The 14,292-nt window shown below is 40.3% G+C and overlaps 1 protein-coding gene and 1 pseudogene across 2 annotated transcripts; one reads left to right on the top strand and one right to left on the bottom strand.

The window, feature by feature from the left end:
- Positions 1-2,499: 2,499 nt before the first annotated feature.
- LOC146466801 (ubiquitin-ribosomal protein eL40 fusion protein-like) lies at positions 2,500-2,736 on the bottom strand (annotated as a pseudogene).
- A 795-nt stretch (positions 2,737-3,531) lies between these two features.
- On the top strand, positions 3,532-13,940 carry LOC146466800 (leupaxin-like). 2 transcript variants are annotated; one of them, XM_085126519.1, is made up of 7 exons: positions 3,532-3,697; positions 4,728-5,015; positions 8,068-8,193; positions 9,242-9,529; positions 10,696-11,003; positions 11,530-11,760; positions 12,645-13,940. In XM_085126519.1, exons 1-7 carry the CDS (start codon positions 3,685-3,687, stop codon positions 12,909-12,911), a joined length of 1,521 nt encoding a protein of 506 aa, XP_084982645.1. In that variant the 5' UTR covers positions 3,532-3,684; the 3' UTR covers positions 12,912-13,940. The 2 variants fall into 2 exon arrangements, with proteins under 2 accessions (XP_084982645.1, XP_084982644.1); XM_085126518.1 differs by lacking the exon at positions 3,532-3,697 and having other exon boundaries at positions 4,318-5,015.
- Positions 13,941-14,292: the final 352 nt, after the last annotated feature.

The raw sequence follows: 14,292 nt of genomic DNA, 5'->3' as shown, positions 1-14,292 counted from the left end.
CGGTCGATAATTGGGGATCACTCGGTCGATGTTGTACCGCTATGGCAGTCGTCGTATCGACCGAGGTGGCTGTCGGCCGATATAGATAGCGATACACCGACACTTCACCGACACATCACCGATACTTCATCGATATTTCACCGCTTACCGGCCGATAGTACCGGCCGATATATCGGTCAATATTCTATCGATATGTTTTTTCGACACTTCTTCCTTATCTTGATCGACATTCATGTACATAGCGCACCGCTATATCGGTCGTCATATTAGTAACGACCGATAGTCGGTCGATAGTCTGTCGTTATCTCATTTGATTCTTCCACTATTGCATCATTTTACCACATTAGGTCAAGAGAAAGCGAAAAATATGCCAGCGTATTACACTGTAGTGTCCTGGTTTAACCGGTTTAAAACAAAGCAAAATCCTCGTTCTTTTTTCGTGTGGACCGAGTATCGGCCGATGCATCGACCGATACTTTACCGATACTTGACCGACGGTTCACCGATATATTGCCGACACTCTGCCGATGCTATCGCGACCGACTGTCGGTCGATCTCTTGACCGAAGGTGATCCAATGATCGGTCGATACGTCGCCTATATAGCGGCCGATGCTCGACCGACACTCGCCCGTTACTCGACCGACAATCGACCGATACTCGGTGGATACATCGACCGAGATATCGACCGTGAGTCGACCGTGTGTCGACCGACATATCGACCGTTACCATCGATCGAGGCCCCCTATAAGACACAAGATCCGCTGCTTCTTCGTTTCTCCCTTAGCCAGTCGAAGGTGCTACACTCTTAGTGCTGTGGGTGCGTCCCCAGGGCGTGGTGACCCCGCTACGGTGCCACCACGCAGATTGCTCTGCTTTCTTCGCATTTCACATCCTTTCCACATGCACTACTGAGCTACGCCACTGTTGTCCCGCACTTTCCAGTTTGAGATGCATTGGCGCCTCTGACGAGTAGGACATATTTTGGATCGCTTTCCAATTGTGTGTAAAAACCGGTAAGGATTTTCCGCCGAATGGAGAAGTGGCCATCATCGAGTGCTTGGGTTTTCCATTTGCCCGGTATGAAAATAACAGGTTGGTAGAAACTGGAACTGTACTTTCCACTGGCAACAAATCGGGTAGTAGCAGGAGCCATCCCTGATTATGGCTCCTAGTCTGCCTGGTTCCCAGACGTCTCTCTCTCTCTCTCTCTCTCTCTCTCTCTCTCTCTCTCTCTCTCTCTCTCTCTCTCTCTCTCTCTCTCTCTCTCTCTCTCTCTCTCTCTCTCTCTCTCTCTCTCTCTCTCTCTCTCTCTCTCTGTCTCTGCGCGCAAAAGGGACGTCCCTCGCGCTTCGTCACCAGTCACTCGCGTTTCGTGCTCGCCTTTGACCAAACTGATGCGAAACGAAGCGCCTGGGGAGGAGGCAGGCTCCTGGTAGTAGTTAGACTGCGTAGCGATAGCTGGCGGTTTTTGTTGGTGGGCTCGGAAAAGCCGGGCCAAGCTGGGCCAAAACCGTGACTCGGCTCGTCCCATTTCCTCCGCGGCTTCGCCACTTCGTCCGGCTTTCCCGCGAGCCCACCAACAAAACCTGCCAGCTACGAAGGCTAGGTAGTAGTTTGAAAAAAGGAATACCTCTGAAGGTGTTCCTTTATTTTTCGAGAAAATTCCAGTGGAAAGCACCTTTCCATTTGAAGGTGTACGTGCTACGTGAAAATGCGGATACTCTGCAATTTTTTTAATCCTCACACGCACCGCAAAACGGAACTGATTGGCCCACAGATCGAGGGTGCTAATCTTGAGTGTCTTGCTCAAAGTCCAGTGTCTTGCGTATATAATGCCTAATAAGGAAACCTTGTTGTAATCCAAGTTTTTATTTAAAATGTTGTACACTGTGGCTCTATTTTGTTCGTTATCATAACGCTATGCAGCAAAAGGTGGTTCAAGCTTTCGTCTTTCAACCTTCTACATCCACAGCTAGTTTTCAAGTTTCAAGTTTCAAGTTTCTTTATTTCCACATCATGACTAAGTCACAACATTAATGCAAGGAACAGGGCTTATAGAAAAACTGTGGAGGTTTGTAAACGAAAAACCCATGGGGTTAAAAAGAGTTAACACAACTGATCCCATACTTAACAAAAGCGATCATACATGGAAATAAGCAAACAAAAGTTTATTTTAGCACGGGTAAATGACTAAACAACTTCCCGGTGTGAAGTAATGAAAAAAGAAAACAAAACTATGCAGGAAGTCAGGAAGCCACTCTCAGGCTTCTGATCAGTTAGCATATATTCTTTAAGTTCTTTTCTAAAACTTTGAAGAGATGCTGCTTTCTTGATGTTTTTAAGTAGCTACATTAATACTTCCAAACGGTATCGCTAAGAGTGCTTGTAAAGATTTTAAGACTCAGTTTACCGGGAAAGCGCGAAATGTTGGAAAGAAAATAAGGTTTAAATCAACAGCAATGAAATTTAAATTCCATGCTTCAATCAGTTCAGGAGAGTTGTAAGTTAACCCTTGAGCTTCCTCTTGGGCTGAGGTTGTTGCTGTGTCCACACTTCTTCTTGCGACAATTCACAGCACGAGGATGAAGACGGGCATAGCACTTCCTGCAGATCATTTTGTCACAGTTGTATTTCTGAGTCAAAAGGCGCAAACTGGGTTCAATAACTCCACCACGCAGCCTCAATACAAGGTGAAGAGTTGACTCTTTCTGGATGTTGTTATCTAAAGTGTTCAGTCACCTTCCAACTGCTTGCCATCTTGAGAAGAAGAAGAAGAAGAAGAAGAAGAAGAAGAAGAAGTGAATAAATAACTTAGGAAGAGGCTCCCAGGTGGGTTATAGGGCAAAGGGAATGATCTAGCTCAGTCTGGGGCGCCCTCAGATCTACCGCGCTCGGCTCAGAGCTCTGCTCTGCTCTGACGGGAATCGGACGCGCGCTCCCTCGTGTCGCGAGTTCGCTCGGTTCCCCTCCCTCCTTTGTTAGTGCTTTCTTTAATAGCCCCCCCTCCCCGGATGAAAGTTTGGCTCCCAATGACCATCTTCAACCGCGACCTTTCAAATAAAAGCGAGTGTGCAGCACTTTGATGCGATATAGCCAGGAATATAGCTATCCTCTTTTAAATATGGAATTATTGGGAGTCTCCTGTTTCAAGCTTGAGCTCTTATGAAAGTCAAAGGGTTAATCCACTCAATCTTTTATCAGAGTATTTATTTTCTGTTGCCAGATGATAACCATTTGTGATGAAAGTTGAGAGTAAAAATTGTTCATTGTCATGGTTACAACTTGAAGAAAGTCGATGTATGTTTTCTTTCAATACGCGGTTGAACAGGACGTTACTGTTCCAAATATCCGTGATATGTGTTATTATTTATTGTCTTACGTAATTTCGATGTTTGCGTCACGATTCAGCAGTCACCACCCAACTTCCGGTGCTTTCCAAATATGACAATGGAATGTACATTGGAATGACAACTATTTACGAACTGGGCGCGTAATTGACAAAAATGGACATCCGATCCATTACGAACGCATCCGACGCAATCCGATGATTTCAGACACCCATAAGGAGTCGAACCATTCATAAAATGTTCATGCAATTGTAAGGTTATTCCTCCTCAAATTTCGTCCATTTGGTAGTTGAACGTTTTCAAGGATTCCTAAAGAAGATATTTGAAGCTATAGTCATGGATGACTTAGGTATGTTTTGAATTGTTTTGTTCTGTAACGAGTGGTCAATTATTGGATGTGTTTCACAATCTGTAGTGGTTCTTGCGAAAATCGAAACGTCCCGGGCTTTCGGACGCTGAAAACTGTTTTTATTTGAGATTCTGATCTACATAGATCAGCGTGGCAAATCCTTAAATTCACTTTATAAACAGTGAAGGAATTTTTATTTGAACGCGGAGAGGTAGCGAAAGGAATGTGTTGAAATACGGTCACGTTGGCTTGAAACGGCGGCGCTAGCGCGCTCATAAAAAATTAACTGAAGTGTTGTCAAAGTTTATCGCATTCACATAACTCGGGCCTGCAAACATTGGCCTTAATATCATTGTTTATGTTTCTGTTTTCACTGATTTCAAGTTACTTTTTGAGGTTAGCTTTTCGTTTGGACGCGAGAGATCAAACTTGGATATCTGCATTCCGATCTCTGTCGAATGTCGTTGTCAAAATAATGTCGTAGATTCCATTACAAAGTTCATGCTCCCTACGACAAGTGTTTGCAAAGTCAGAGATTTGAATAACCCTCACACCTGGAAGTCCTGCGTCATTAGCGATTCAGCATATTTTAAAATATTTTCTCCCTTGCATTTGTAGCTAATTTGATTCTGTCATTTTGTGGTCTTGCGGGTTGGCGAGCGAGAGAACGCGCGCGGGCCTGCTGTCGACGATTCCCGCATCGAAATCAGAACTTTCGTGTTCCAAAACACATGACAATATACTCGTGAATAATTTATGCCGCTTTGTGTCATTTTATTGTGCTTTGGTGAGCTAAATGATGGGCTATACATCCGACAGCATGTTTCGCTTGTCATTCAAAGAACACGCGGTAGTACACGGACATTGAATGAATTTTCAAAATTCAAGTGCGGGCGGTCGAAGTTGTGAACACAAACTAGCTTGTTCGATCGAAAAGCGATCTGGAGGAAAATCCCTAGGATAAATATGCCAGGAAAGACGAGGAAGCCCTCGATCGAAGAGAAACTGAAACAGAATATTGAATTTTTAGACGCTTTACTGGCGGATCTTCAAGCTACGAGCCCTACGATTTCCACAACGTCAACGGAAGTTCGAGGAAGACAAACAACGAATGGCCGAGAGTCACCCGATGATGTGCCCCCACCGCTGCCTCCTCCCCCAGCCTTTGAAGCTCTAGATCCTCACGGATCTAGCTCGAAGGACGCTGCTTTGTTTCCACCCCCTATACCCTCGTCGAGCTTGGGGCAAAACCTGTCGGAGTTGGACAGTCTGCTGGAGAATTTGAGTAACCCTGTACATTACCCTTCGGAATCACCAGGTAAGATTGGTTGTGTGAAAGAATTTGCTGTGGTTGAAATTGTGTGATTTAAACCCTTTTTCCTCTTTAAAGGGCTGGGGTGGAAATAGTGAAATTTTTCTAGATTTCTATGTTAGAAAAATTGAAAAAACATATAGAACGGAACTTCAGCTCAGTGACGTTTGTTCCGAATCCATATTGTTTTCCTCTGACTTCAGAACTTCACGTTTCTTCCGGCTATCGGAGGAAAATGGTATTCATGAATGAATGAAATATTTTTTATTTCATTCATATTATATAGCGTAGCTCAGCTACTTAAATTATTACTGTACGTGTCATATATTTAAAGATCTTCTTGGTCAAATAATTTTAATCCGCTTTGCTTCTCGTGGTAGTTTTGCATGTTTAATTTTTTGATTTCTGGTCTTTCTTTGAGCTGATTTTGCTGCGTTTTAAATCCCCTTCACTTCAGGGAAAATCGCGAATCTTTTGTTAATAGTTAAGGGTGTTATTTGCTGTTGCCAGAGGAAGATAGAAAAAAGGTTTTTGTTTTCATTCACCAAAATTATTAAAACTTGCTCGTTAAATTTACAAGAAGTCGAGTCAAAGTAAAGAAATTGTTTGCTCATTTCATCCCCGTGCAAATATCATGATTCGTCTTGCTCATAATTAAATGATTCTCGGTTAAAATGTTGAAGATTTTGGGTGAATATTGTCCCTTTAATAACCCCAGATCTAAAATGAATTATATTCGTTGGTTGATTCACTTCCAAGCAGCTGTTCATTGTGTTAGCATCAACCGTTGTTTCTTCTTGGGTTTTGGGAACAGCTGCCTGATGAAAGCATAATCGCAATTGCTAAAGGAGCGTCCTTTTAATAGTATATGAGCTAAATCGAGGAACAGCGCGAACAATTGCTTACAACAAACATTTGTTTCAAAGAAAATTTAAAAGAGATGTTACCAATTATGTTGTAAAGTGGCAAGAGTTGAAATTAATGTTTCCATGTAATTTTATAGCCAGCCAATAAGATATAAAACACTGGCCAATGTGGTCTAGTTTCCAATTCACTCCACAAATAATATTATTTTTTAGTTTTCATCCCCAAATTCTGTTTGATGCACAACAGCTTGGCACCCCTAGTGGGGAAAAATTATCATGATAATATTTTAACCCATTTCTTGCACACATTTCTCTCCAGAACATATATTATTGCCATTACTGGAATATTTTCCATCCACAGCATTCAGGAATGTTAATAATTGAGGGAACATGTGAAATAAGGGCAGCTAAATTACGGTCTTATCAGCAACAAAATGCTATTATGCTAATTCTTTTGTTTAGAAAATGCTTGTGGTTTACAAGGACCTGATATAGTTTATCAATTTGCTCATTAAACGATGCCAATTTAACTGAACCGAGTTTTGCTCTTCTATTTCGATTAGAAGCAGAGCTTTTGTACAAAGTGGTTTCCATATTCTGATACAATCAGTTAATGAGTTTCTTATTTTGCTATTTAATGAGGATGGAATGATTTTAATTTTGCATGCATGTTATCTGGTCTTACACAGAAATTTTTTTTGGAAAATTAAGTTGCACTATGCATTCACTCCTACTCTGCTTGCTGTTGTAATGGACGTATTACGTTTGCAGTGTCACAAGTACTGCATGTGAGTGCTAGATGGTAACCTGTAGCTACTGACATTTTGGAACTAGTGCCACACTGGTTGTACGCATGCATAACCTAAAATCCTGAGTGAACACTGTTTCTGACTGCTAAAACTCACAAATATTTTTAGGGTACACTTGTCCTTTATGAATCTGGATTGGCTTTTACTCAAAGTGATTGCTTTCTCTATATATATTCAGTTGATTCATTCATTCAGAGAGTGTAAATGATGCAAATTTTGTGTATTTAACACTTGACAAATCTGGCCCCATTTGTTCAAAGAGTGGATAATTTCATCTGTTTGTTAAATCACTATCCAGACGAAATACTAACACATCCTTTTTACTGCTGGTTAGTGACTTATCCACAGAATAAGTCTAAGTTTTTCATTTGTCAGAAAAGCTGGGCCTGAACTTGAAACATCAGAAATGTTTAATTTATTGTAAGCCTGCATGTATGTTTTAGTATTTGTCTAACCAAAAAGTGAAGGTCCATTTCTGGAAAGTCCCACTTACACTGTACTTACTTGTGTGCAAAGGCTATTTTCTGACTATGAACAGTCCCTTATTATTTTTTCTTAGGAATAGCAAAGCAAGCGAACTGCGCAAGCGTGCGCAAAAAATGCCTCCTACAGTGTTCCTTAACAACAGTCCAAACTAAAACATAGGGCATAGGGCAAGTTTACACAAAAAAATTGACTACCAATCAATGAAAATGTGATAAATGGGCAGAAAAAAATACTTTTTCCCAAAGTTGTAAAAGTACACTAAAAGCTCTCAACTTGAATTGTTTTGACGAAACCATGTTTTAATTTTTCCAGTCTGATTTACACTCGTAGTTAGCATGTCCTCTCCTCCACTCCAAGACTCTCTTCAAATTTATATCTTAACATAACTTGCTTATCCAATTTCAAATGCCACATCCGGTCCTGTAGGTTAATAAGTCACTGCACTTCCTGAGGACTTATCAGGACTGGTATTAAAGTTATCAGGACTTCGAACAAACAAACCCCAGAAGAAGTCTAGTCAATCAGGTATAAAATAGTGACCACCATTTTAATTTCTCCTTGGTATCACGTCTTGATCAAACACAGGTTAATAATATAACATGCCTTGATGGTTAAACAAATTCTCTAAACTACAGACCGTAGTACCATACATGTAAGAAATATTAATTTTTCAAGAACATTATAAAGAATTTGCACACTCGTGTGTTGTGGTTGATGGGTTCTAATCTATTTTGGAGGCTGATCAGTCACCGTAATCTTTATTTTGATTTAAGGAGCTGTTGCAATTGTACCTCTGACACTTACAGTACATTAATTTTTCAAACACTGGGTAATATTAATGTGTTATTTCAAAATGGGGACTTTGTTAATAGCTGTTTCTTGCTGTTGTACATGCAGGCAGAAGAATAAGTTCAGAATCACCGCGAGCAAGTCAGTCATTGCCATCTCCAAAGACAACTGTGAATGGTCGACCACCAAGTTACAAGGGTCCTGTGTCCCCTGTCACCCATGAACCTCGACCAGGTACAAAAATACAAATGTACAAACATGATTCTCTTCATACAACAATGTATTGCTGTTCTAGATACTGAATAATTGTTGAGGATGTACAGTATTATTCTAGAAAGTAACACAGGCATACTCGTAAATAAGAAATCCGAGTGCTCCTATCAGGAGTCGAACTTAAGACCTTCCGATTACTAGTTCGGATGCTCTACCACTGAGTTACAGGAGACTCGTGGAAGCGAAGGCCATTAAACTAGGTTCATGGGAAAATTATTACATGAATCATTGTTGTTATGTACAGTACTTACTAAGTTGTGGCAACTTATGTAGTACTTGGTGTAAGGCACTAAAATATGTTCCATATCACATAGCTAGGATGAATGTACGGTACATGTATGTCATCCACTTTCATTTAATTTTTTTAAAATATCACTCTTAAGTTTATTACACTGGTACGGGCATTTATCTCGTTTCCTGCTTAACAACCAGTAGAAGTAACTCTCAATCCAAGATGTCTGGGAGCAAATGCCTTGTCGTCAGTGTTCCCTTTTCATGTGGGTCTTGAGGATTTTTTTTCCTGTGACTGTAGTTACCATGATGGTACATTAGTTAACTCAATAGTTTCAGTGTTGTGTTTTGTGACCTATCATGAGATTGCGGGTGTCATGGGGTCATCCTCAAGCGGAAATGAACCTGATATTTTTGTGTTTTTCCTTTGTGTCATATGAGAGACTAGCCTCTTTGAAGACAAAAATAAGACTCTTGCCAACGTTCCAAGTTAAATGTTTTTTTCCATCAGTGCGGCCATTTTGGCAACTAACTCTTTAGGATTACTAGCAAGGTTGGCAATTCTTGGTAGAACCAAACTCTTGGTTGCCGTGGGGCCTAAACCGGTTGTACACTGTACATGTAACTTGGAGGGTTGCTGGCACAAAATTTATCCTGTTTGGTATGGGTGTTCTTTCTCTTCCCTTGATGGGATGCTAGTCCCTCACAGCTTACCCTGTCCTGTCATTTGGCTCAATTTATTTACTTATCAGTTTCTAATGCTTCCGATCTGTTTTAGTCGAAACACGCTATAGTGGAGGTGAAAGAAATGGACCTGATAGCCCCAAGGCTCAGGTCACCATGTCTCATGTTACCTCGCCCAGTTCTCTTCGTGGTCAAGTCCAGCATGCAAGGGAGCTAGACAGAGGGCAGTCACGCACAGCATCAACAGCGACCAAGGAGTTGGATGACCTGATGGCATCCTTGTCAGATTTTAAAGTGAATGTTAGTGCTGCTCCCACCCCTTCACAAGCAAGGCTTAGCGGCGATTATGCCAAGCCTCATAAACCTAAACCTTCAAGTCCTGGTAATTATCTCTTGCTAAGCTTAAATGTAGTTGCAATTTAGAATCAATTTTACAGGTTTAATAATATTTGTTGACGCATAACCTTATTGTTGGTGTTTATGCTGGGTATTGGGTTTTCTTTCTGCTAATAAAAAAATTATTTATAGCGTCTCTCATCTCAGACAGCTGGTTTTCCCAAGCCAAAGAAGTAATGGAATGAAACTTTTAAGAGCAAATTTAACAAAAACAAGATGCTTGCTAAGCTTTTACTCAGGCTATTGTGGGATTGGGTATCTAGATTTTAGTTGGAATTAAAAGTTGGCGTTGACAACAACAACAACTTTATTTTTCACATTTCCTTTTAAGATAATATTAATGCATAAATGAATATTTAGTTAATTTAAAGTTTTAAAAATATTAAATAAATACGGATAACTAAACATAAATATCTAATGTGGAAACACCTACCGCCTAAGTAAACCATATAGTTTTCTAAGTTAGACACTAGTCTGGTAAAGAAGCATTTTAAATGTAAACAGTATATACATATTCAACACACGCACTCACAGACGACACACGCACAGCTCATACACTGACTGTTATGATAAATAAATAAGAGGAATTTGACTAGCTAAGTCATTATTTTTGCTTCGATAGTAGGTACTGTTTAGCTTTTGTAGGGAAGTTTGAAACACTGAGATCTTTGAGATCTTGAGGAAGTTTTTGCCAGTGATTGACTGCTAGTGCTGATAAAGTTACTAATTCTAAAAAAAAGACAATTAAAGAAACCGTGGATATCGAACGGTATACTTAAGTCAGTTAATAACAAAAGGGAATGGAAAGAGAGACTGGTCGAGAATTGATTTAATATGTTTCTGATTATTTCTTTGATACATGAATGATTAAAGAGTTCTAACGGAAAAATGCTGAGTGCCTAGCGCTGTGATAACATCCTAAACCAGCTCGCAAGCTAGCAAAGCTGCTTGGTTCCCCGTCAAAGTAGCTGGAAGTCCAATTGAAAAAATTCAATTGAAATCCCTTGCTGATATCCTTGATTATCCTTGATATGATTTCACCTGTTGGGCCAGTGAAGGTGTTCTTCCAGTGGAGTCAATGAAAAACTTTATTCAGTCCAGAAAAGATGTCCAACATTGTTTTGTTGAACATGGTCTTTTGTCTTTTGTTAGTTTCAGGAGGCGTCGGCAAAGTGAGCCAACTGGACTCCATGTTGGGTAACCTGCAGTCTGACATGAACCGACAAGGTGTCAGCACTACAAAGAAGGGAGAGTGTGGCGCATGCAACAAACCAATTATAGGCCAAGTCTGCACGGCACTGGGCCGCACGTGGCATCCAGAACATTTCACTTGTGTTACTTGTGAAGTGCCGTTAGGTGCTACAAACTTCTTTGAGCGTGACGGAAAGCCTTTCTGTGAAAGAGATTATCATGAGCAATTTGCACCAAGATGTGCTTACTGTAGTGGACCTATCCTAGATGTGAGTAAAATAGAGTGAAATGTAATTTAACTTAGTTGACAACTTGGAGCAAGTTTGCTTTCTGGTGGCGTGGCGTAGCATTTGTGTGCTTGTTTTTTGCGTATTACTGTTTGGGCCTGGTCCGGGACCGCAGGTGGTTGCGTGGTCAGTGGTATTCTCATGCAGTTTAGGTGTGCACCTTCTGTTGTGTAAGATCTTGTAGACAGCGATTTAGGTTCATGGTAATGTTACTCCTGACCATAATAATTTGTCCCTAGCAGTTGTTGCGTTTGATGCAGAAAGAGTGCACTCCTAATATTTACAGATTGGGGTCAAGATTGTATGGGACAATCAATGGCAGAATAAATGGATCTTGGGATGCGTATCTGGTTTCCCCTGCAGATTTTGCAGGATGACATCATCACCAACTTGGCATAGGAGAGAGAGCCTGATCGAGATCATCAATTGTACTGATCTTTGATTATTACTAGTAGTAATAAATACCCTTGATGTGAGTATAATCATGTTTCTATTATTATTTTTCCAGTCCTGTGTGACAGCTCTAGACCAGACATGGCATCCAGAGCACTTTGTCTGTGCTAGCTGTGGGAGGGCATTTGGCGACACTGGTTTCCATGAGAGAGATGGCAAGCCTTACTGCCGTGAAGATTACTATGCTATGTTCGCGCCACGCTGTGGTGGGTGTGGGAAGCCCATTATGGATAGTTATATCTCTGCCCTCAGTGCGCACTGGCACTCGGAATGCTTTGTATGCGCGGTGAGTTGTACTGCTTTGTTTGAGAAGTGTTTAGTTACAGAGCTGCAAATAACATCCCAGTCATCCGGGCCCAGTTGTACAAAGCCCAATTAAGCTAAGCCTATGTTAATATGAACTTTGATTTGAGTTTAATTACTAATCAGTAAATATTCTTTCAAAAGATTTTTGCTCTTCGGTTTTAGCTTAAACTCAGGCTCTTATTTGCATTACAAGGCTGCTGCCTTAGGGAAATTTTAAGGAGCCCACAAGCCCTAAAGCTGGGAATTTAGGATCTCAACATGTGAAGTGTTAGGTGCTGCTGCAAAAAATTTAGACGCCCAGAACATTTTCTTGGGAACCTCAGGCTCCTGGGCTCCTGCTAGGCAACAGTCTTGTATTAGCTTAAAATTTGCTTTTTGTAAGATTTTTAACAAACAACTTGGTGATGGTAACTTTGGTTAACTTTTGACGGATTAGAAATATTGGTAGATGTTGCTGAGTCGTTGTGCAAGAGAGACTTATTATTTGATCCATGGCTGCTATTTCTTGGCATGGTATAATGGCTGATGTAACCCATGGCTGCTAAGCCAATCAAAAGCCTGGAATTGCATTATGTAATGTGATAACCTTTATGTCGATGTAAGTGGTTCCCTTTTGCTTTATCAAAGATGTGGTCCTCTTCGCATTGATGTGATGGGGAAAATTGTGCTCTTGGCTATTTTTTAGGTCATGTCTCAGGAGCACAAAAAAACCCCGTCACTTCGCTTTTTATACCCAGAAGAAATTATTATAAATAGCAATTTACAGTTTATGAGACCTTCTTTACTTTTCTCAAATTTTTCTTGTAACATGGTTCAAGGTTTGAAGAAAGCGTTTATCATAATCATTGTTTCCTGCCTTTCCAGGAATGCCACCAAGCTTTCCCCGGTGGAAGCTTCTTTGAGCATGAGGGTAAACCCTACTGTGAGATGCACTACCATGCCCGCCGCGGCACTTTGTGCTACAGCTGTCAGAAGCCCATCACTGGCCGATGCATCACTGCTATGCATCGTAAATTTCACCCTGAGCATTTTGTGTGCGCATTCTGCCTCAAGCAGCTTAACAAGGGTACCTTCAAGGAACAGAATGATAAGCCATACTGTCATCCCTGCTTCATTAAACTCTTTGGATAGAAGAGAACTTTGTTTTGTTTCCTGTTAAAGCGGTTTCCAATTCTGTGTCGTAAAACTGAAACCAAAGTAATTACTCTGGCCAATCGTAACAGATGTAAACAGAACAATGAACCAATCAGAATTCGAAGCAAATACGTGGAACCGGCGTCAAGCGCGGGAAAACGGCGGGCGGCGAAAACACGATTGGTTTTGGTTTGGATTGCCATTGGTTGAGAAAGTGGCGTGGGTTGTTTTTAACCAATCACAGAACATAGTAATGCAAAACCAAAGCAATCACGAAATTACTTTAGACACTCATTGAAAACCGCTCTAAGAGTGAATAATGCATAATTTTTATCTTATTTGATGGTTTTACATATAATACGCGGAGATATTTTGTGAGTTACGTATCGATGAGCAAAAATGTCCGCACGTATTATATGTAAAACCATCGAATATAAAGAGATTTATTGTTCCACTACAAAAAGATTTTGCTATTTTGGCTTCTCTTTTCTGGTAATAGTGTTGAAATACACCTGGCATTATCTGTCCATCAGTATATGTCATGGTGAATGATGTAAGCAACACAGAAAGCCAATGAAATGTCTTTGTCCATATTTGCTCTGTTGTAAACCGGTCAAACCAGGACACTACAGTGTATTACGGTCTTGTATTTTGTGCGTTCTCTTAACCTTATTTGGTGAAATGACAAAATAGTGGAATAATAAAGTGAAGTATTGATTAACAGCAGCTACAGTGCAGTGAAGCATTCCCGAATCATGCAAAAGCAGTCATTTCTTTGACTTAGTGGATTAAATAATTAACTTTGAGAAATATTTAGCACACCACAAGTGTGCTGCTCCGTTAACTGAGCATTCAGTTAACTAGAGAATACATTTGGAAATTGAAAATGGAGCATTTCAGAGAAATAGCTAAAATATATCATAGGATTTTGAAGAGATACACTGTATGACACAATAATTAATTTTCTGATGCTGACCTAACTGCCAAATATGACTTACAATAAATTATTGTTGTTGGTTGGCATGATGAATTTGGCAAAGTTGCAAATGAAGGGGCGCCTGGAAAAAAGCCCTAAGTGACTTCAGATAAATTGTTAGATTCTCCTTCCAAATTGCCTTGTATTTGCTTGTGAAACAAGAGGAGAATTTGACCTTACATCAAAAGTCACTTAGGGCCTTATTCTGCGCATCCTTTTAAATATTCATAGAGATCTGCTTCAAGCTTGAGGAAAACTTAAATTTTGCAATATTTCCAAAACAAGGTATGACTGGCAGGCTATCACTTCCCACATGTCATACATTTCTTTCTAAAATTCTATTTTCTTTTATCATTTAGTTATTTTTGCTAAATTCAGTTTGGCAGAATCATTTATGAACAT

This window comes from Pavona decussata, unplaced genomic scaffold, assembly GCF_977016875.1.
Source record: "Pavona decussata unplaced genomic scaffold, jaPavDecu1.1 SCAFFOLD_140, whole genome shotgun sequence".
Lineage (NCBI taxonomy): Eukaryota > Metazoa > Cnidaria > Anthozoa > Scleractinia > Agariciidae > Pavona > Pavona decussata.
The sequence above is the reverse complement of the archived record's forward strand: the minus strand, read 5'-3'. Positions and strand labels throughout refer to the sequence as shown.

Bases quoted from the DNA above. Each gene is read 5' to 3' on its own strand.
- LOC146466800 (XM_085126518.1), top strand. From the start codon at position 4,664: ATGCCAGGAAAGACGAGGAAGCCCTCGATCGAAGAGAAACTGAAACAG. The intron at 5,016-8,067 runs GTAAGATTGGTT...TTGTACATGCAG, and splicing joins TTACCCTTCGGAATCACCAG to GCAGAAGAATAAGTTCAGAA. The intron at 11,761-12,644 runs GTGAGTTGTACT...CTGCCTTTCCAG, and splicing joins CGGAATGCTTTGTATGCGCG to GAATGCCACCAAGCTTTCCC.